Here is a 21,985-nt window from a genome sequence, read left to right as displayed (position 1 = left end):
CCTATTTGGAAAAGGCCTGATGATTGATCAAGGACTGTGGACTTAACAGATATAGCAATACCCATTTCCCTGAGACTATTTAAAGTGAATTGAACAAACTATCAGCTAAAACTGCAAGAAATTGCAGCATGATGACAATTACCATAAGTTCACAGTATGAATGAAAATGGCATCAGCCATAGTTTTTAATAGTGTTATTTTCTTCTGAATCTTCTGAAGACTAATACGAACAAAATAAAATGGATGCTTATGGAAAAAAGCTGTAAATACTTTAGTTTTAGTACAGTTGCATTAACTATGCATTTGCATTTACTATGAAAGTCTCCAGAAATAGAAGATTTATATTTCAAAAAACGTATTTGTTAAATATTGTTTTGTTAACCAACTCTACCTTTAAACATACATGGCTACAGACAGAGACTCAAGTCAGTGATCATAATACGGATACATTTCTGATCAACACCTTTAATGGAAACAGCCTTTTCAATCACTCTATAAATGTTAGCTATCAGAGGAAATCAACGTCCTCTGATCCCAAATAATTGTAATCGAGCACTTAAATTGCATCACCTACAGTGACTATTATTGCTTTATTGTATCGTTACTACTGTGAGTCTCAGTATGCAGAAACAAACAGTCAATCTGTCCAACAAACCTCATTTAATACTTGCCCTTTCTTACTAACAATACTTTATTTATTTTTTTCTCATTCCAATGATTCTGTTCTAGTCAGCATGCACAAACACTGGGGCCTTAGGCCTCACAGGATTGGTTACAGAAATCATGAATAATGAAGTTATATATATACATTTATTTAAATCAATGAATAAATTAATATATGCTTAATTCGGTTATAGGTTCCATAACTTGCCCGCTTGCTGTCTTGGTAGGCCTTACCATATGAGGGAGCTGGATATTAGCTAAACTGTTTATCAGTGACTGGCTGAGGTTGGCCAGGTCATGCAGGAGAGATTCATTTTGCTGTTCAATCACCTTGTTTTCTTCCTCTATCGACTTCATATTAGTCTCCATTGTGGTAATCTAGGAAGGGGAGCGTAAAAAAAGAGAACATTACAGTAAATATGAGTTCTCTCTCTTTCTCTGTCTCTCTCTATTTTTCACCAAGAAACGGTGCAGTTCAGAGTTCACACATACTAGAGGTGCACATCTACAGTATGACACACAGAGACATGGATGTAAACAAGACAGAAGTCAACAGGCAGAGAGCACAGGACAAGCAAGGACAGAACCACAATAACATCTGGTGCAATGACTATGTCACATGTATATTACAGTACAAGTACAGTACAAGTCCATGGGCTGTATTTTGTGCTTGTGTAGCGGAGGTGATTTGGAATCACGCTCTCATGATAAGGTAGCCCTGCATGAGACATGCAAACTCAAGTGTCGCCCCTTGGACCTTGACAATGTCCTCTCGGCATAATGGTAGATGTTTGGTTCTTCCACATGGGAGACCCAGGTTCAAACCCCTCAAGTCACACTTGCAGCTCAAACTTTGATTTTCCAATGCACTTAGAATTACACAGAAGTTTGAGTTACAAATGGTGTTCTACTATTTAGAATACAGCCAATAGTGGTCATATCTACAACCCAGTTCAAAACTGAGCTTGAAACACAGAGCTTTCATGCAAATTTGAAAAGGCAGAACTGTATGAGTGTGTTGTGGAACCCATCTCTCTGAAGACATGTCTTTTTGTTGCCTATCCTATCCTTCCTGGATATGAAAAGTGTGTTTGTACGTTTATACGTAAACTTGCTTATGCTGTAGCTCGACAGATCACAGAACTCTTTTGAACACAGATCAGTGTCTTCAGTGGGTCCAAGTCCCATCTAGAGTCACACATCTACTTGTTCAGGAGAGCTTTTGTTGTTAGTCGGGGGTTGTAAAGCTACACACACACGCATGACGCACGCACGCACGCACCAGTTCAAGATCATATACCGTATGCCACCAGTCAAGTAGAAGACACCATGCCACACACGCATGCTTACCTGTGTTCTAAGTTTGATCATGTCTGCTTCCACTTGCGAATTAGTTTCACTTAAATCTTTGATTTCTTCATCCAGCTGTTTTATCTCTTCTTCATTCTCTAGTCCTAAAAAAAGAATAGTGACAGATCTTAGTACCTTCACTAACTCAATAGGATACTATTTGTTAGCACGTATGCACACACACACACACACACACACACACACACACACACACACTCTCACACGCACACGCACGCACACAAACTGCCACACACGCACGCACACATATACACACACACACACACACACACACACACACACACACACACACACACACACACACACACACACACACAATCCTGAATCCCCTCCAAATGCAGATTACGAGGCAGTGGGATTAGGCCTATGATACACTAATTGCTACTGGCTAGCACAGCTACCATGAGGGTGTGTGATTGCTGCCTGGCAATTCTACCCCCTTTGTTTCAGATAGGGCTTCCACTCAGTCCCCTCATTACACATACACACTCCTGATTGGCTGTTTTATCTCAGATTGGGGGGTTCTGTTCAGTAGCTCATTACGCATACAAATGCCTGATTGGCTTGTTAATTCAAATTGGAATTCCATTCAGTATCTCATTACACATAGACACTCTTGATTGGCTCTATTGTGTGAGTGAGCGGTGGCGGTCATTACCATTGCTGGCGCGCTGTTTTATCGTTAGCATTTCCACTCCAGACAGTCTGGCTTTCTTCATGGCGGATGTGGCCCGCGGACAGCCTGACAGACTGGGGAACAGATAGGGAAACAATTCATTTTTCTGTAGGACTTGGGTAGAGATGCACACACACACACACACACACACACACACACACACACACACACACACACACACACACACACACACACACACACACACACACACACACACACAAGCATCAACATACGGTATGGGTCTATGGGATAGAATAGAGTAGAAGTTTGTTGTAGAGTGTAGTTTGAGTGCTTTAGTGTCAGTGATGCTAGGTGTCCTTAAAACCTGGTCCACCTGTTTCACAGTGTCTGCTGGGTTTCTTCTTATCTGGATACTTAAAGGGATAGTTCACTCATAAATCACATTTCTGTGATAGACCACATACTGTACCTTTTGATACACCAAGACACATTTTAGGTCATCATTGTGGTTATTTAGCAACTTGCACCTCCACATTTTCCAATGTAATGGAGGCAGATGGGGTCTACTTTGTGGCCATAACCAGGATGATGACTTACAATGTGTTTTGGTGAATAGACTAGACAGTGAAGGTATATGGTTAATCAAAGAAATGTGATTTTACAGTGATCTCTCTTGAATGTATTATTGATCTCATTGATTAGGTCGATTCCCCTCTCCTAGTTTCCTCAGTATAATTCTTTTCCTGATGAAATGTGCAGATTGAAGCAGCAGACACTGATGTTGAAGACCCTGCTTTTGGCTGAATGGAGTTGAGATCAGAGACCCCTGCTATGGCTTAACACCCCCACCTCCAACATCAAATCAGCAGACCCACCTCCGATGTGTCAGGAAGCTGCCGCTGACGTGACCCGAGCCATCACAGCCGGGGGTGGGACAGGACATGCCGTCCGTCTTCCCCGCCTTCCACGTGAACTGGGAGCCGCCGTTCATGTAGCCGTCCTTCTGCCGCTTGGCCGCCAGGGGGCAGCCCGATGCGCTGCGATGAGAGGCATACTTCCCCGTCACATGACCCTGTCCATCACAGCCTGGGACAGGACACCTGCGGGTCACATGTGGATAGATGGGTGAGTGGGTTTTTACTGATACAGGCACACGTTGGGAACTGAGAGAAATTGATTGTGGTAATGATATTCATCATCATCATCATCATCATCATCATCATAATCATAATCATATGCGGAATCATCATCATTGTGATTATGAAATTCACTGTCATCATCGTCATCATCATCATAATCAACATCACAGTCATCAGTGTCTTGATCATCATCATGATCTTGATTATAATCATCTTGACCATTATCCTCATCATCACAGCCGTCGCTTTTTGCTTTCTGCTCATCAACATCACCTCCTGCCTTTGCACCTCCTCATCTTGCCAAAGAAAACCCGCTGGGTCTTAGTGATTGTACACTATTGTACACGTGTTGTAAATGTGTTTCATACGCATAGTAGAAGACAATACTATCAATATCTGTAATCTCCCTGACTTTATTATTAACAGAAACACCTTCATCTGGATTAATATGTGCCACGGGCGACCTTATCGCACTGACACAGATATGCTGCTACGTTGACTATAAGTCAATGCTACCGCTAATCAGATGCAGTGAGGCATACAAATATTTCCACACATCATATTTCCCCAACGGATTATTGCTGCAACTTCCCTCCGCTTTATTAATGTATCAGTCAGGCTTAGGCAGTACCAAGATAGAGTCACATTAAATTGCATTCAATCTCAACCTTCTATCCGCCGTATATAGAACTGTTCCAAACCCCCTAGTCTATACCCATCCCTAAAGCTAAGTTAAGACACAACTGAATCGGTGGCTCACGGCATCCCGATAATAGAAGCTTCCTTTTAAAGAAAAGAAACTGAAAAAGAGAGAAAAAATGCAGGTTGTTCTTGAAGTTCTGGAAATTTCCAAAGTGCAAAGTGCAATTAAAAACTTGTTGCTGGAAAGCCAGTGTCTAGAGAAGGCAGGATAGAAGTTATAGCCTAGCTCTGTGGGAAACTGCCCTTGCTTCTCAGAGCTTGGATGACCGTATTAGATGGACAGACCCACAAACAGACACACAGACTAGACAGGCTAGAGATTTGTTTACTTTCAGCAGTGCAGAGAAATCAATGGAGATTCAGTGCTGAGGCCAGAAAAGCCCGTTGTGGGATTTAGGTAGTCTAAATCAATCTCTCTCTCTCTACCTGCTGTCTCTGTGGGATTTCACAACATCAGATTCACACATGTATGATTCCGTCTTTCCCCCAAACCAAAGGAGACTTGAGGTTTACTAAGGTTCTTCATGCTGTTTCAGCTTGTTGCTGGGTCGAAACTTTCTTACTCTTACTTTTTGGGTTGAGCACTCATAACAGTGAAATGTCTCATACTTCTAGATGTTATTTAATATTCAACTCTTGACTCTTCAGTTATTCTTGTTTCTGTATGTGTATCTAATAAACTAATTGGCTCGTGTGGTAACAGAATGGTTGAGGCAAGTGTTACATAGAGTACATAACAGACAGAAGCCATCAGCATCAATAAGCATCTGAGGTGACACTTTTCAAAGTCACTGACGCAAAGTGACAGATGACTGCTCCCTTAGTCTGTCTGGGGTACTGGTAGTTGTAATGTATCAATAGAACAATAAAGTTGTATCGTATCGTACTGTAAACTCTACCTGATAGGCTCCTGATCCTCCTTGTCTTCTTTACTGTGTGTTATCTTGATCCCACTCTTTCTCGCCCGTGGACACCCTGATAGACTGCAGAAGACATACAGTATGATCAGGTCAATGACAGATATTACTCACCCTTGATGGTCTTCCTTGATAATAATTGTAACATGTCCTGTCAAATCGAACACTGTGTATACAGATAGCTTTGACATGTTTTCCCATCAATGTGTGGGTGTGTGTGTGTGTGTGTGTGTGTGTGTGTGTGTGTGTGTGTGTGTGTGTGTGTGTGTGTGTGTGTGTTTTACCTTCTGTGTGAAGCGTAGTTGCCGGTGTTATGCCCCGAACCATCGCACCCCGGTGTCGGGCACCTGGGACAGAAAACACAGAAACGACTCAGGGTCTACAGCAAAGGAACTAGCCTGGAGGGCAAAGGTCACCCTCACACCTTAGTTTATTGCTGCATCCCATTTCTCCGACCCTTCTCCTGAAGTATGCACTTCCCCACATGGATTTAACAGTACAGGATTGGTCTTTTTTCCCCCCAACAACATTTGCCCATTGCTACATCTTACCTTATTCAAAATATAGAAATAAGCAACTAGTCTTACAAAAGGGGCAAAACTGTGGTAAAACTAGGTACTAAAAGAAAACAAGAAAAAGACTCATCTCACGCCTTACTTGAGCTCTTGCGAGTTGGTAGCCATCATACTTCGAATGCTTTTGTCAGCTAAAGGACAGCCAGAGAGACTGAAAGATATACCAGGATAATGTTAGTTAAGGAAATATGACAGCAGAATGACCACTCAAACATACAGAAATGTGTCCACGAGTACATCATGCTGGGTTATTTCACAAGGTACTCTATTGTCTGGCAACACACTCACACACACACACACTCACATGCACGCACACACACACACACACACACACACACACACACACACACACACACACACACACACACACACACACACACACACACACTAACACTCACACTCAACACACACACATTGACTGAAAATGCAAGAAAGCCATGATGCAAGTGCAGGGGGTCAATAAAAGGAGTTAACCCTCTGAATAGCCCATGCTGAACATTTAGTTTCCATGCCTGCCACAGTAGCAATGTGATCATATTCAAAGGGTTAACAGACACACAGAGATGCGTTCTGGTTACTGTCATTTGACAGCATAGTTGAGGTAAGCTGAAAACAATAATCCTTTGAAGAGACGTAATCAAAATCCACCAGGAGAAAATTAAGTCACACCTTCGATATGACGTGTAATTGCCGGTCACGTGACCACTGCCATCACACCCAAGTGTTGAACATCTGCCACCAAAAAAACAGATAGATGTTTACCTTTTTCATTCAATGAGTTATATTTACTTGAATTTGTTCATTGTTTCCAGTTTAGCTTCAGTGAAGAGGAGCTTGTTGGGGTCTGTTTTGAATACATCTTAGAATGCAGCTAGAGGATGAAGAGATAATGATAGCAGATAGAGCTGTCTGTATGCTAGCTAGCTGAAGCAAACACAGCATGCCGTCGCCAATAGCTGGGCGGTGCCTCTGAAGCGAAGTGACAGAGAAAAAAGAAAAATAGGAAAATAAAATAAAAAAGAGAGGGAAGAGAAAGGCAGACAGGAGCAGGGAGTGAATGGGGGGTGGGGGGGTGGGGGGGCAGTGGTGATGTGGCACCAATGGGGGGATGGGGGGATGGGGGGGGGGGGGTGTCAGGCTTACGTTATGAGGTCCTTCTTGCTCTCCTTGCACTGGGCGTATTTGGGTTTGGGACTGGGCATGGTGACATCACCGGAGTATGAGTGGCGATCCAGGAGGTCCTGGAATGGGTCCAGGTCATCAGGCTAGAGATGAGAGAGAGAGGTAGAGGGAAAGAGACGGAGAGAGAGGGATGGGGGGGTGGGGGGGTGGGGGGGGGAGTGAGAGAGAGGGATGGGGGGGGAGTGAGAGAGAGGGATGGGGGGGAGTGAGAGAGAGGGATGGGGTAGGAGAGAGAGTTTGTGTGAGTTTTGTGTGTAGAACATGGATCAGAACTGACACCTTTGATAGAATATCTGTCAGTGGAGTTGTACCTAGGGAGATGGGAAGGCACAGCAGCGTGGCACAGGCTGCCAGCTGGGCACAAGGTAAAGGTAGGACAGTAGGCGCCCTACCATAGTTCACACTCCCTTTCTCCCCTCTCTCTCTCTCTCACACACACACACACACACACACACACACACACACACACACACACACACACACACACACACACACACACATACACACACACACACACACACTCACATACACACACACACACACACACACACATACATACAAACAGACATGTAAACACAGAGCTTTGAAACACACTGCCCCTTTTCTCTCTTAATTTGTATGCGGATCGTTGAATCAGGGTGGCTATGGAAGCTCTTGTGTCAATGAGGACAGTGATGGCCATTAGAATTGTGCAGGAAGAAGACATAATGTTGCTGAGCGATGCTGGGAGGGCCGAAGCAAAATGTGTTTGTATTCGCAGATCAAAAGAGGAGTCTCCGCTTGACGACACTGAAAATGTTGTTGTGTACCATACAGCCTGTGAAGATTTTCCCTTTGAAAATAATTTACTGGAGCCATGATTTGGGGGATTATATGATGACCATTTAATTGTTTGAGAGTCTTTCTTGTGCTGTTACACTGTAACAGCACAACAAAGACTCTCAAACAATTAAATGGTCATCATATAAGGGGGGGTCTCAAACTCGCGGGGTCTCAAACTACTTGACATCAAAGTTCAGTGTTTGTGCGGCCCGCGCGTTTTTCTCACACGCACTTTTTTTTTTTTTTTTTTCTCACACGCGGCGTTTTAAAAAAAAAATGTGTATCACTTATGGGCTACCATAGCTCAGGCCCGCTTCCGGTGGTGTTTGTTGACAAGTTAGCCAACGCGAATTAGCAACGTTAGTCACTTGGTTGAAACGTGATTCCGGAGTGACACCAAGTGGAAGGAAAATCTATCCTGTCACCCAGTGCAGAGGACTGGTACAGAGGATTTAGGAAGTGGGCGGACTCAACAAGAGTAATCAATGACCTAATAAAGACAGCAGAGTGTTGCAATAGGAAAGTCAAAAGAATTACATGGATAGCAAATAGCATGAGATGGGCGGCATGAACAAAAGCTAAATGGTGGTTAGAACCTGAATATTATAAAGAAGAAGTTATAGATTATTATTACAAGAGAAATAAAGAAAAGGAAAAAGGACAGATATGTGCGATCGCAAAAGAAAACAAATTTACCAAGAACAATTTAATCAAAAAGAGCAAGAAATTAAAAGACATAAAACATGAGACAATGCACTTGATGTTAAGAATTAAGACAGGTGGAGTAACATGGACACCAGAGTTAGCTCAATGGTATCCAGAGAGATTTGGTCTTGATGCGGGCCAGCCTCACCCAGACTCTACCTCCAGCGGCCCCCAGGTAAGTTGAGTTTGAGACCCCTGTGTTACAGACTACATTAGGGCTTTGCAATCTATTTGTGTTCTGTGTTCCTCAACATCTTTGCCTATTGCTCTCTCAACACAATGGTATCAGAATTACGGTGGGAGTTGGCTGGACATTTTGTTGCAGTACATAAAAAATGCACTAGATGGCACTCTGGTAAAGACACAGATGACTAGTGATTCGCTTCAGAGTTGCTTTGTACAGTGTGTGTGTGTGTGTGTGTGTGTGTGTGTGTGTGTGTGTGTGTGTGTGTGTGTGTGTGAGAGAGTGTGTGTAGTGCAGTGTGGTTTAATAGCCAGCCAGGGCATAACTGTTGATGCATATCCGACTTTTCTTTGTGTGTGTACAGTAATGTCCCTAAAGAGACAGCTAAAATTATCCACCATTGGAGATGTCCACAAGTACATCATGCTGGGTTATTTCACAAGGTCCTCTACTGTCTGGCAAAACACTCACACTCACACACATGCACGCACGCACACAAACACTCGTACGCATGCATGCACACATACGCACGCATACACACACGCATGCACATGCGCGCACACACACACACACACACACACACACACACACACATACACACACACACACACACACACACATACACACACACATGCACATACACATACACCACATTGATCTCCTACAGTCTTTTGATGAGATGAGCTATTTAGACTCCCTCCCAAGGTGCTATTTTGCATAATTCATTCTGGGGGAATAGCAAAAAGTAAAAACAGAAACACAGCATGCAGGGAGCGCGATCCAAAACAATGCCAGATACATCTGCTTGGCAATGCTGATGACATTAACATGCAAATGCACTGTTTTCCTTAAGAATTCCTGCTAATATGACTTTCTAATAATCCCAAATATACCTGCAAGTCAGATGTGGAAATAACCTCAGAATATGTGAACCAGAGAAGTCCTTGGGGATATATGGTTTGCATAGATACAGTATGCAAAATGGATTGCAAAACTGTATTGGAGAGAGTGTTTAAAGTTTGAATTCTGAGATGCTGGAATATTCACAATATGTTTGAAATATGTTAGTTAGAGTGCTAGTGTGGGTGGTGTTTGAGTGCTGTGGTATGAATACTATTTACTGGTTTAGGGGGTACATTCTAAACAGATAGAGCAAAGTATGTGGGAGGTATTTTAATGTTAGCCATTGAAAGATACAGATGTACAGATAGAAGGTTTGAACCATCAACATTCCATTCCACTGAAAGCTCTTTCCATATCTTATAATGAGTGAGTGAGGCCTATGTTGACATCATCATCATCACCACCACCACCACAACCATCACTACCACCAGCATCACCATCATCACCACCACCACCATGACCACCGTCACCACCATCGTCATCATCATCACCACCAGCATCACCATCATCACCACCACCACCACCATGACCACCGTCACCACCATCGTCATCACCACCAACGTACCTCTTTGTCATCCTCGTCGATGCGTTTAATCTTGGTGTAGTCCACGGGCAGGTCCCAGCAGTCTGGTTCCCCCATGCTTGACCAGCGAGACCCCATCATAGCCTGGCGCTGGGGGGACATGGGCTCCAGGGGGGTCAATACGGTACAGCTGCCCTCTCGCCCTCCACCTCCCCCACCCAGACGCTTGTTCATACTCAGGTCCAACGTGCCATTCTCATCCACCTCTATGTCTGGGTTCTGGAGGGGGGGGGGGGAGGGGGGAAGAAGGAGAGATAAACAATAAATATGATATACAAGTTCATAATTCCAAAAACTGTTCTGTACATTTTTGGGGGTAAAAATGAAAAACGTTTTTTTGGCTTCCATGTCTTTCACAACATCACAATCACATACAAATCATGTCATTATGTTCATACATTGTATTGTACTGTATTGTATTGTCTTGTCTTATCTGCTCCCCACCATGTTGTACTGACAACAAAATCCACCAACCTCAGTTGGTCCTAAAAGGATCTTGTATCGTGTATTTATCTATTTATCCATTTATCTATTTACCATTGTCATTATTTATTTATTTTCTATCCAAAACCCTCTATGCTTTGGCTATGTGTACCTTTGCCTTTCACAGCACCATTACATTTAAATTAAATGAGGGAAGGAGAGATGGAGAGCTTGCCAACTGGTGGGAAAGATTGGGTCACAGGACCGAAATGTTACAACCCTGCACACATCCGTAGGTCCTTTCTGAATAATTCTGTAGATTTCACTATTCACCATGTGTCATGTTTTCTCGCTCTCTTTCTCTCACACTCTCTCTCTCTCCTCTCCCTCTCTTCTCAACCCCCCCCCCCCCCCCCCCCCCCCCCGCCTGCCCCCAACTGTTCACCATGTCCTGTGTTCTCTCTCTCCCTCTCTTTCTCTTTCTTCCTCCCTTCCTCCTTCCCTCCTTCCACCGCCTGTAACCTCTGCAACCAGAGGGAGGGAACGGACTGAGGGTCTGGGTCGGGTGAGTGTTATCTGAGTGGACATCAGCAGAGAGACGGGGGGGGGGGGGGTGAGGGGGGTTAGAGGTTCAGGAGAGGGCCATGATAGACAGCTGAGTGCTGCTAGTCAACCACCAAAAAAAAAGCGTAAACACACAAGAATAAACAGAGTCAGGAAGGCTTGAATTCGCCCAGAAGATTCTCCCCTTGAGGGTTTGGGGGATGGGGGTGGGATTGCCCGCCTCAACCACAGCTTATTTCCCCAACGCCATAGACAGAAACATACTGCACCTCACACACTCGCGATACATAATGTTGTATTGTACTCTATTGTATTGTATTGTCTTCATTGCTGTATACACTGGTGAATGTAGAGCTCCCCACAATGCTGTACTGATGAAGACCACCAACCTCGCTTGTGTGACAATGAAAGGGTCTTGTATCTTGTCACCTTCCCTTTTGCCCTGATCAACATCCCCAACTCTGACCCCCCTCCCCTCTCCTCCCCGCTCCTGCTTTCCAAAGGAGGAAAGCCTATTTGAACAGTGATTCTACCCGACACTCCCCCTAGGCTAGATTCTCCCTGCGTTCCGGTGGAGCAAGTTCACAGATAAAGCCCGTTTATCTATGACGCAGATAGACTCTGAGGGAGGCGTGATAGATGTGGGAGGGGTGGCAGGGAGTGATAGATTTGCGACTTACACATCACGCAACGGTGGAAGGACCATAGAATTGGCGGAACAGACATAGCTCTAGTTTTTATCCTGAACCCGGTATGACGATGTGACGGGTGGGATTTGAACCCGGGTTTCCCGCGTGGACGACCCAAGCGTCTACCATTACCATTCTATATTCTATTCTATAACAATCTGATAAACATGACAGCTAAAAACAAGATATCACAATAAAGTAACACGACACACTGGAAGAAGACAAAACAGAAGAGCAAAAATTGTGATTTCACCTGAATAGCAACAGCGATAGGCTTCTCCAAAAGAACATAATGTCAACTCCTGACATATTTGTTTATAGTGTGTACAGTATGATAACACTGTATTTTGGATAGTCCATCTATAGATGCTCTACAAAATATCCATAGTTTGTTGATAGTTTGTTGAGAATATATACAGTAGATGTACTATCCAAATAAAGTGTTACAGCACCTAGTGTATTCCAAGGGTTAGGGTTGGGGTTAGGGTTAGGACACTAGTCACAGTCACAGCCACCCCTGTCCTCGTCCCTGTCCTCGTCCCTGTCCTCGTCCCTGTCCTCGTCCCTGTCCTCGCACTGATGGTCACTCAGTGATATGTGAACCGGCTCAGCTGGCATCGCTGCAGAGCCAGGGTGATGGGGCGGGCATGGCACATTAGTCTCTCAGTCTATCCTCCCACTGGCCACAACACTGGCACACTGCTACGGTTCCTTCTCATATGCCTTCTCTCCTTGTGGCTTTCGCTAAGCTGCACCCCCCCCCCTTCCCATCCACTTTCATGACAACCTTTGAGGCAGGGCTAGAAGCTGGCAGAAAGGAGAAGAGAGAGGGGGATAGGGTGAGCATAGAGGGAGGGGTCCTATAGATAAACAGAGGGAGAGAACCTTTGAGGCATGCCTGACAGCTACCAAGAGGAGAGAGGGAGGGAAGGAGGGAGGGAAGGAGGGAGGGAAGGAAACAGTGTGAGAGACATGGACAGAGATACAGAAAGACTAGCTTCCAGAGGAGTAGCAAAGCTAGCTACATTTCAATGTGTAGTGTATGACATGGCTGTGTGTGTGTGTGTGTGTGTGTGTGCGCGCGTGTGTGTGTGCGCACGTGTGTGTGTGCGCGCGCGTGTGTGTGTGTGTGTGTGCGCGCGCGTGTGCGCGTGCGTGCGTGTGTGCATGCCTGTGCGCGTGCGTTCGCAGGAATTGTAAGTAAACAAACACTCATGTGTATCGTGTCTTGTCAGGATATATAAACCGTATTATATGACTGACCCCTTCAGATCAAATTAGTAGTACGTACTGTATGACCCCCTGGTGACCCCTGACCTCTGTCGCTACAGCAACGCTGGGTGGATGTGGCGAGAGCGTGTGGGGGGGTCAGTGGCTGCTTCCCTGCATTAGTTCCACCAGCTTCCCCCAGCTCTTAAAATAAAACCAGCCACCCATGGCCTTACACTCCCTCTCTCTTCTCTCTCTCTCTCATTCTCTCTCTCTCCCTCTCCCTTTCTATCTGCCTCTCTTTCTCTCTGCCTATCTCTTCTCCTTTCCTTCTCTTCTCTCCCTCTCAGACAGCCAGACAGACAGCCAGACAGACAGCCAGACAGACAGACAGACAGCCAGACAGACAGACAGCCGGCCAGAGAGAGGAGAAGGTGACAGGCGTTGAAATGAGACGGTGTGAGGGTAGACATGCCGTGAGGCAAGGTGTCCAGGTGAAAGGGGATGAGATGCCCCAGCCTCCCGTCTGTCTCCCCCGGAACAGACTGAGACACAGAGAGAGAGAGAGAGAGAGAGAGAGAGAGAGAGAGAGAGAGAGAGAGAGAGAGAGAGAGAGAGAGAGAGAGAGAGAGAGAGAGAGAGAGAGAGAGAGAGAGAGAGAGAGAGAGAGAGAGAGAGAGAGAGAGAGAGAGAGAGAGACTCTTCCACCTGCTCAGAGCACTCCCGTCTGCTGAACTGTTTACTGCTGAACCTGTCTCTTCTCCGAGTCTCTCTTCTCCTCTCCCTCTCCCTCTCCACTCCCCTTAATGTAGGCAACACTGTTGTCTCCCTTCCTCTCCTCATTTCCCACTTTTCTCTTCTCTTCAATTCTCTCTTCACCCCTATTCTGTTCCTCCTTCTTTCACCTTTTTTGCCCTGTCTTTTCTCATTCTTCCCCCCTCCTGGACCACGCTGTCAACACGAGTGGCAGGCCAGCGTTAGCTCTCTGCCATGCTCTCTCTCTCTCTCCCCTCAATTTCCCACCTCAGCGTCTGCGCCCTGATAATGCTGGGATACGGCAGGCTTTATCTCCTGTCAATGACATATTGGGTTCACGGCGTGTCGACAGCGCTTGCTTCGTCCCATTCCGCTGCGCTCCCTATCTGATCCCCGGACAGAAAATTTACAAATAAACGTTTCCCACCAAGCACGGCGTCGTGTTTTCGATGCTGATCTCTGAAACGGAGTGTTAGCATTAGCTGTTAGCCTGCAGGGCATGATATGACATGACACCAGCCTACAGATTATTGATTCACTGCCACCAGTACTTCACCCAAAACCCAGCCTACCAAGGTACAGCTACAGTACAATGAGATCGCGTGATGTGTCTAACTTGTCATATCTATCGTAATGCACCACCCAACCCAAACCCTTCATCCACCCCTATTCACACTACCAAACGGACTTGGGGATGTATTCATTCCTAGCAGAGGCTTGGTGTGAATGTGGCTATAAGCTCTAAATCTGGTCCCGGTGGTAACAAAGGCAGTTCAGAGAACCACACTTTCATGATCAGCAACCTTGCCTGAACCTTGAAGCTAAATGGTCTATGTTCCGGACACCCAGGTTCGAAACCTAGTCAGTCCTACCAACAATCAGTCACCTCTAACCCGCGGTAGTATAAATCCACTTAATCCACGTGAGAAGCAGAAGCGTGGCCTACCCGCGAGCAGAGGTCCTGGGGTTTTCCTCCCAGGCCGTGGGGCATCTCCCTGCAGCGCGTGGACAGGTTGAGGATGGCTGTGGCTGCCATATGGGCGGCCTCCATGTCGTGGGTGTAGTCAAAGCTGCTCTTGCTGCAGGTGCTGCTGGCACTGCTGCCCCCTCCTCCACCTCCACCTCCTCCTCCTCCACCTCCTCCTCCACCACAGCTCAGGCTGCTGCTGCTGCTGCTGGGGGCGTAGGTGCTGGGGGTGCTGCTAGCTGAGCTGGAGTTCTTGCAGTATCGTTTGGCTGTTGGTGGACGGGCAGACACACACACACACACACATTTCAGATACTTTCTTTGTAAGCATAGTAAAACATGGAGTATCTAAGAAGTCATATGCACGCACACACATACACACACACACACACACACACACCAAGCTCCCATTCTGTAAATTGAACACCAGAACAATCACCAAACAGGAAGTAAGGGAAAATAAAAAAGGGTGTGTCACACTAAGGTGGAGGGGGGTCGTACCATCGTATCCTTTCGGGGAGGTGTCCCGGCCGTGGACCTTGGGTGCGATGGCCCGTTTGCTGCCGTAGACGTGGCTGCCGCCGTGGTTGTTGTTATTGTGGTTGTGGAAGCTGCTGTAGTCGAAGCTAGTCTTGGAGTACTTCTCCAGCTCCTTGGCCAGGTTGGAGCGCGGCGTGCTGGTGGAGACGTTGTTCTTGTAGCCGTACTGAGGGATCTCCAGCTGTTTCACAAAGCACATAGGCCTGGAAAATAAACCACGAGGGGGCGGAGGTTGGACAGAGGCACCAAACATCGCTCAAGAGTCGGCAGGGTCAGGGGTCAGTTGAATTTTTAATTCAGTCACTTCAGAAAGTCAATTGAAGTTACAATTGAATTACTGAAAATAAGGTCTTTTGAATTTTTGTTGGATTTAAAAAAAATAATAATTCAAATCACTTCCTGAATTGACTGAATTGAAATTGAATTGACCCCAACCCTGGCTCAAGGGTGGATAAGAGGGGGGGGGGGGGGGGGTAGGGTAGGGCAGGGCAAGAGAGGGAAGGGAAGAGAGGGATAGGGCAAGGCAACAGCTAATTCAAACCTATTTTTCTCTCACAAACTGTATGCATATATATTATGAGGGAAAAATAGAACTTGACATCAATGTTTGGATCCACATTCATCTTTTTGCTAAAATGTGTTAGTCACGTGTCCCCTAAATTGGTAATTTCCTACCCAAACGGAACCCATAATTAAAGCAATGAATTTTCTTCAATACTTTTAGTGTCATTTTGTAATTTTCCAATCTAAAAACTGCTATTAAGGAATGATATGTGAGAGCTTGAATTTTTGATGTAGTCTAATTAAACACTAATGTTATATCTAGAATTGCTTATGAATTTTTATCATTAAGTTTTCATGGATATCAAAGATCAAAAGATTATACTTTCACCATGATAAATGGGTTACATTTCTCCAAAAATCCAACAAAGGCTTTTGGCTTCAATAAACATGGAGATGAACATGCAGCTTCTCTACTACAACTAAAACGAAGAGATCTCTAAACTAAAACGAAGACGAAAATAATATCAAACAAACAAAGAACCATCGAAAGCTATGGATATGTTCAAAAGGAAAATCTCATCACTCCAACCCTAATGAATGAAAGCCTTCTCTGAGTATGATATACAGTATGAAGATATTCTATGCTATCACACAGGTCTCAGCTTCAGACATTTGGGGGCGCTGCCAAATATTTAGCAGAAAGCTTAAGCATAATGTTGTTTTTTGCTTTTTTATTCATAATTCAAATACATTATGTTTCAAACATCAGCACCTAGCCAACATGTCTACAAAGACGCTAATTGCCGTGTGTGTGATACGTAGAGCAGCATGACGATTACTGTTGCTTGAGGAACAACTTCTCTCTAAGGACTTAGCCTTTAGCCTAAATGTGTGGTGAGCGGTGAGCAGTAGGGACAGTACCTCAGCACGCGGTCTGAAGCCTGGTTGGACTTGGGGCCGATGCCATCACAGCCTGTCTGCTTCTCCTGGGCTTTGGCCAGCTTCTCTGCTGCAGCGATGGGACACCCCGACAGGCTAGAAGGGAAACAGAGTTGAGTGGGACAACGCCAGGTTTATGGGATAGGATGGAGACTGTTTTATGTTCATAGTAATAATAATATATTCATATATGCCCTTTAGCAAACCCATTTATCCAAAGCGACTTATAATACAGTGAGCACATACATTTTGTTGTATATATGGTCCCAAAGGGAATCAAACCCACAACCTTAGCCTTCCTAGAGCCAAGCTTTACAAACTGAGCCACACAGGACCACATCATTGCACGTCATGGTCTACTGAATGCCTGTCTGTCTGTCTGCTTTCCTGCCTGTCTGTTTGTGTGTCTGTTCTGTTTGTGTGTCTGCCCTTGTATCTCTGTGTGAGTCTGTCTGTGAATCTGTCTTACTTCTTGATTAGCTGTCTACCTGAAATCATTAATTTTCATCAAACAATGTTAATAACAACACAGTTGACGACAGCTTGCTTATTTCTGGTTGAGTGGCTTCAGAGAATTCACAAAATAGGCCTTCCCACATGGACAATGTGCGCAGGTAGAAATATTCCCCTGCACACAACAATCGACACGCACGCACGCAAACACACACACACACACACACCAAGCTCCCAAGGTTAAAAGAGGATCTATTACTGGAGAACATCTGCTAGAGATACTGCCAATCAACAGAATTCTGACAAAAGCCCACGTTGTTATTTTCCTATTATTCTCCTTCATTTTGTCAACTGTAATGAGTGTTAAGTCTCAGCGGAGAAGTTTTTTTATGGCCTGAAGCCAGTGCAGGTGGAGTGTGAGGAGTGTTTGTGAGGTGGGAATGCTACCTGTCAGCAGGTTCTGTATGTGTATGTGTGTGTGTGCGGGTGTGCGTGTGTGCGCGTGTGCGTGTGTGCGCGTGCGTGTGTGCGCGTGTGTGTGTATGAGCATGCATATGTTGGCACCAGTGTAAGAGTGCAAACATGTCTGTCTGAGTATGTGAAGTTTTTGTGTGCTTTTGTGTATACTATGTGGGTATTTGATGGGGAATAGATGTATTTCAGTACGTGAGTGACACTGGCCACAGCAGGGAGGTGCTCCAGTCTTCCCAGGTCTGCAGCCTTCCTGTCCCCGTGCCTGGGTATCGAAGAGGTGCTAATGGCTGCAGCTACACCCTTAATCCCACAACATCTGCTGTGGGCGACACTCCTCTCTCACTACCACCACCTCTCCCTGTCTGACGGCAGAGTGGAGGACACTGCTATTTCAGTTTCACCTTTCAAACCTGTAGTTTCACCATTCAAACAAGTACAGTTAGCTTCTCTCCACTTTGAGTGTGTGGATTTTTCTATTTCATTTGTAATTTCAGTCTATACTGTATGTTGGCACTGAATTTGGTTTAACTATGGTAATAGTTTCCATGGACATTTCCAAGGCAAGCTAGATTGGTAAGTTTCTGTTTCAGGACAAATAATGCACATAGTAATATACATGTTTTTTTTAAGTCTCTCTGCATCAGTATTATACACAAAAAGCAACTTAGCAACTTGGGGACACAAATAAAAATAAAATAACGGATTGACACTGAATAAAAAAAAAAGAAGAAAAAAACACTAACATCTGGCAGGATCAAAGATAAATAGGGTGGATGTCCAGACGATAACCAGTGAAGAATAATAACCAGCCATTGAAGAGAAAAAAAGGGTGAAACTGAACCGAAGGAGGAGGCAATGTGTTTGAAAATGGCTGCCTGGCAACTCACCTTCTGTGGGAGTTCCTGTTGCTATTGACATGACCACGTCCTGTGCAGCCGCGCGTAGGACACTTTAGAACATTCTCATACATAGCAAGGACTTCAGACAGACAAGAAGAGCGAAAGATAGGGAAGGTTAGAAGCCCCGCAACCAGACATAACGATTAGTGTGTGAGCAACTTGGTTATTATCATCATCATTAAGGACCGTGTCCCAGCAATCTAAAATGACCTCCTCCCTTCACCTCTCGTGAACACTCGTCTGAAAGGGCAGATTTGGCTTTGTAACATTGTGTTCACCTTTCCCGCCCTTTCACATCAGTATTCATGGAAGAAGGAGTTATGAATATAAGGAAGCCATTAAAGAGTGGTAGGACCTAGCCGTAGATAGAAGACAGAAAAAGCTTGAAGCATGCAAGCAACAGAGCTGCAAACGCATAACAACCAACCATGCAACAACAGACATGCCCAAAATCAATGGATCATACCAGACAAATAGAGGGATTCGCTCTCTTGATCGAGTATGCTCTGTTTCCATCCACATATGATTAGATACTTCAGCGTTCAATACCGTTTACCATTAAGACAGTCCATAACTGTCTCAACTCCCCAACGGCAGCCAATTAGATTAATGATCTAAGGATGTCTGAGAGAGAGAGGACCCGGTTGAGAACCACCAGAGGGGAAGTGTGGGGAAGGGTCATCTCCATGCCCACGGTACGGGGAAAACTCCTCTCAGCGTCAGCTTCATCATTATCACCCCCTTAAACTCTGACCCTCATCATCCTCACCCCCTGACATTATAATTAGAGCTCAGTAGAAGTAATTGGATGAGGAGCTGCCACCTTAACATGCCAAAAGGCACTGCAATGATATATCACAGCTTTCCCTGCCCATGACAAAGAGACATAATCACTAGGAATGGTTGGTTTGTTCACAAACAAAAGCCTTTCGATTCCTGCAGAGTATGCGATGTACACTTACTTAAGCTTTTGCATTCTTTGTGGAACATAGGCCATCAATGAACCGCTCCCATCCCCTTCTGTGCTGTACAGCTTAGTATTATTTTGTACTCTCACTCCGACAGTGGGTACATATTTTGATGAAGGAAAAAACTAAACAAAACAAAAAAACTAGTGATACTTTGTGGGGGCAATTAAAAATTAATTTAAAAATTCAACAAAAATAAGACGTTGAATGAGCAAATACTAAAAGGAATAATAGAATAATAATACTAAAAGGAATCTGAGACATCATTTAATCTTCGTATTTAAAATTTCCTTGGGAACAGTCTTGCCGCACTGTGTGATTTCCAAATTAAATTAAGATATTTCATTAATAATACATTGCCCACTCAGCACAGCAAATGTGTTAATCGGAGGAGGGGCTTTTCCCAGTGCTGTGAGTCAGCCCTGCAGGCAGTGTGATGGCTTGGGTTCAATGCTAAGCTGTGCTTGATTGAGTTTGCCTGGCACAATGGAACCAATGGAATAGCAAAAGTGAAACCTTCTCGATGGTAAATAATTATTTTATAAGCAGAGGCCTGTCAATACCTCAAACCAGGTCACCTTTCAATAGCATTTAGGCTATAATGTGGGATTAGAAGTATAGAATAATGTGTGTGTGTGTGTGTGTGTGTGTGTGTGTGTGTGTGTGTGTGTGTGTGTGTGTGTGTGTGTGTGTGTGTGTGTGTGTGTGTGTCACAATGGCAACCTGTTGGTAACCAAAAATCCCCAAAATTGACAACTGAAATGGACTACCCACAATGAGTATAGAGTGAGGAAATCATTGGTAATGTATCCTTCATTTCATTTCCAAAATGTATTGTTTGTATCACCCCCCCCCCCCAAAAGTCAGCTCGGTCAACACAAATAACGAACAGGAGTTGGGAACACGGACATCACATCCAAAAGATTCAGTGACAATCGATTAAAACCTATTCCAAAATCCTTTTTTGGGGGTTTGTATCCCCTCAAGGTCAAAGACTCTCACCATTTGAAACTGGTCGGAGCACACATTTCAGGCCACAGACCTCAGCTGTTACCATGCTGCTGAGAGTCACAAGAGACATGTTTGATAGCTGGAAACATTTATAAGCCCATCTCTTATGCAAACTAATTTCTCTGCCATTATCAAATATATCTTTATTTTGATTGCAGTCTGGGTCATGGCAGATCATAACTGTCTTACTGCAGGTGAATAAAATGTGTAAAGGAGATTTTATAGAGAAGTTTGCACAAGGTGAATGAGACCAAATAGCCAGGGTGAAAACTCCAGACTCCCTCATCGTTCGAGACTAATGTTTATTGCCACTCCAGTTGATCCACTGCACAAAGCTATGATAATTCCCCTTTATTCAACTGAATTTAATTGAGCAAAAAATACAAATAAATGAATGGGGCTTATTGTGCGCCTGACAGAGGCTTAATCAATCTCATTGGTGACGATGAGCACATTCAAGCCTTTTGAATAAAACCAACTCTATTATTGGCAATCAAACAACAGCAAGTCTGTTGATTTGACTTACCATTGAACACTTTAAAGCAGCACAGAGTTTTTGAAATAATAATTGTAAAATGTACTACAGATATGGCATAAATTCAGGGGGAGGAAAAATATGCAGAAAATACAGCAGTACACTGTAAAAATAATAATAAAAAGAAGTAACAAAAGGTAGAAATTCAAGAGGCAGGGTTGCCAGTCAAAAGCTGTCAAATTACAGTAAAATAACATTGTTTTTAGGAACATAGAACAGAGAACTGTAAAAATACAGTTATTTACATTAGGTAAAATAAAGAATCATATAGTTAATTTACAGACTTTTACGCATATTAAACATTAAAATCTAATTTTGAATGTCGGAATAATACAATTTATATGTTAAAATTAAATAGTTTTTAAGCTGTAAAAATACTTATAAATCGTAAAATACTTATAAAAATCGGCCACTACGTTCAATGTAAAGAACCATCTGATTATAAGGTGTAAAATAGTGAAGTATCTTTTTAATGTAAATTACCATACTATTACAGTTTATTTTTGCGATTTTGGATCAACATCTGTGAAAAAAGAGCTAATGTATCTTTTATTCTACATTCGGTAGAAAATAAATGTCAATGTCTTGAAAATAACGGTAATTACTGATGTTTGAGATAGTGTAATGAACTATATTTTAGCGGTTTATTGTTGTGAACAAGATATCAATATCTG

General features: G+C 44.0%; 1 protein-coding gene across 1 annotated transcript in view; it reads right to left on the bottom strand.

Moving 5' to 3' along the window:
- myt1lb (myelin transcription factor 1-like, b) overlaps positions 1-21,985 on the bottom strand; it is a gene marked incomplete at both ends in the record, with an annotated part of 52,768 nt that overhangs the window by 2,828 nt on the left and 27,955 nt on the right. The window contains 13 exons of the mRNA XM_083682770.1: positions 898-1,041; positions 2,014-2,117; positions 2,690-2,781; positions 3,544-3,768; positions 5,409-5,492; positions 5,711-5,773; positions 6,084-6,152; positions 7,145-7,266; positions 10,363-10,599; positions 14,968-15,257; positions 15,490-15,731; positions 16,954-17,067; positions 18,786-18,876. Of these exons, the coding sequence (XP_083538896.1) occupies positions 898-1,041; positions 2,014-2,117; positions 2,690-2,781; positions 3,544-3,768; positions 5,409-5,492; positions 5,711-5,773; positions 6,084-6,152; positions 7,145-7,266; positions 10,363-10,599; positions 14,968-15,257; positions 15,490-15,731; positions 16,954-17,067; positions 18,786-18,876 (1,877 nt within the window). The remainder of the gene's footprint in view (positions 1-897; positions 1,042-2,013; positions 2,118-2,689; positions 2,782-3,543; positions 3,769-5,408; positions 5,493-5,710; positions 5,774-6,083; positions 6,153-7,144; positions 7,267-10,362; positions 10,600-14,967; positions 15,258-15,489; positions 15,732-16,953; positions 17,068-18,785; positions 18,877-21,985) is intronic.

The sequence above is a fragment of the Argentina silus genome, assembly GCF_951799395.1.
Source record: "Argentina silus genome assembly, chromosome: 13".
NCBI lineage: Eukaryota > Metazoa > Chordata > Actinopteri > Argentiniformes > Argentinidae > Argentina > Argentina silus.
The sequence above is the reverse complement of the archived record's forward strand: the minus strand, read 5'-3'. Positions and strand labels throughout refer to the sequence as shown.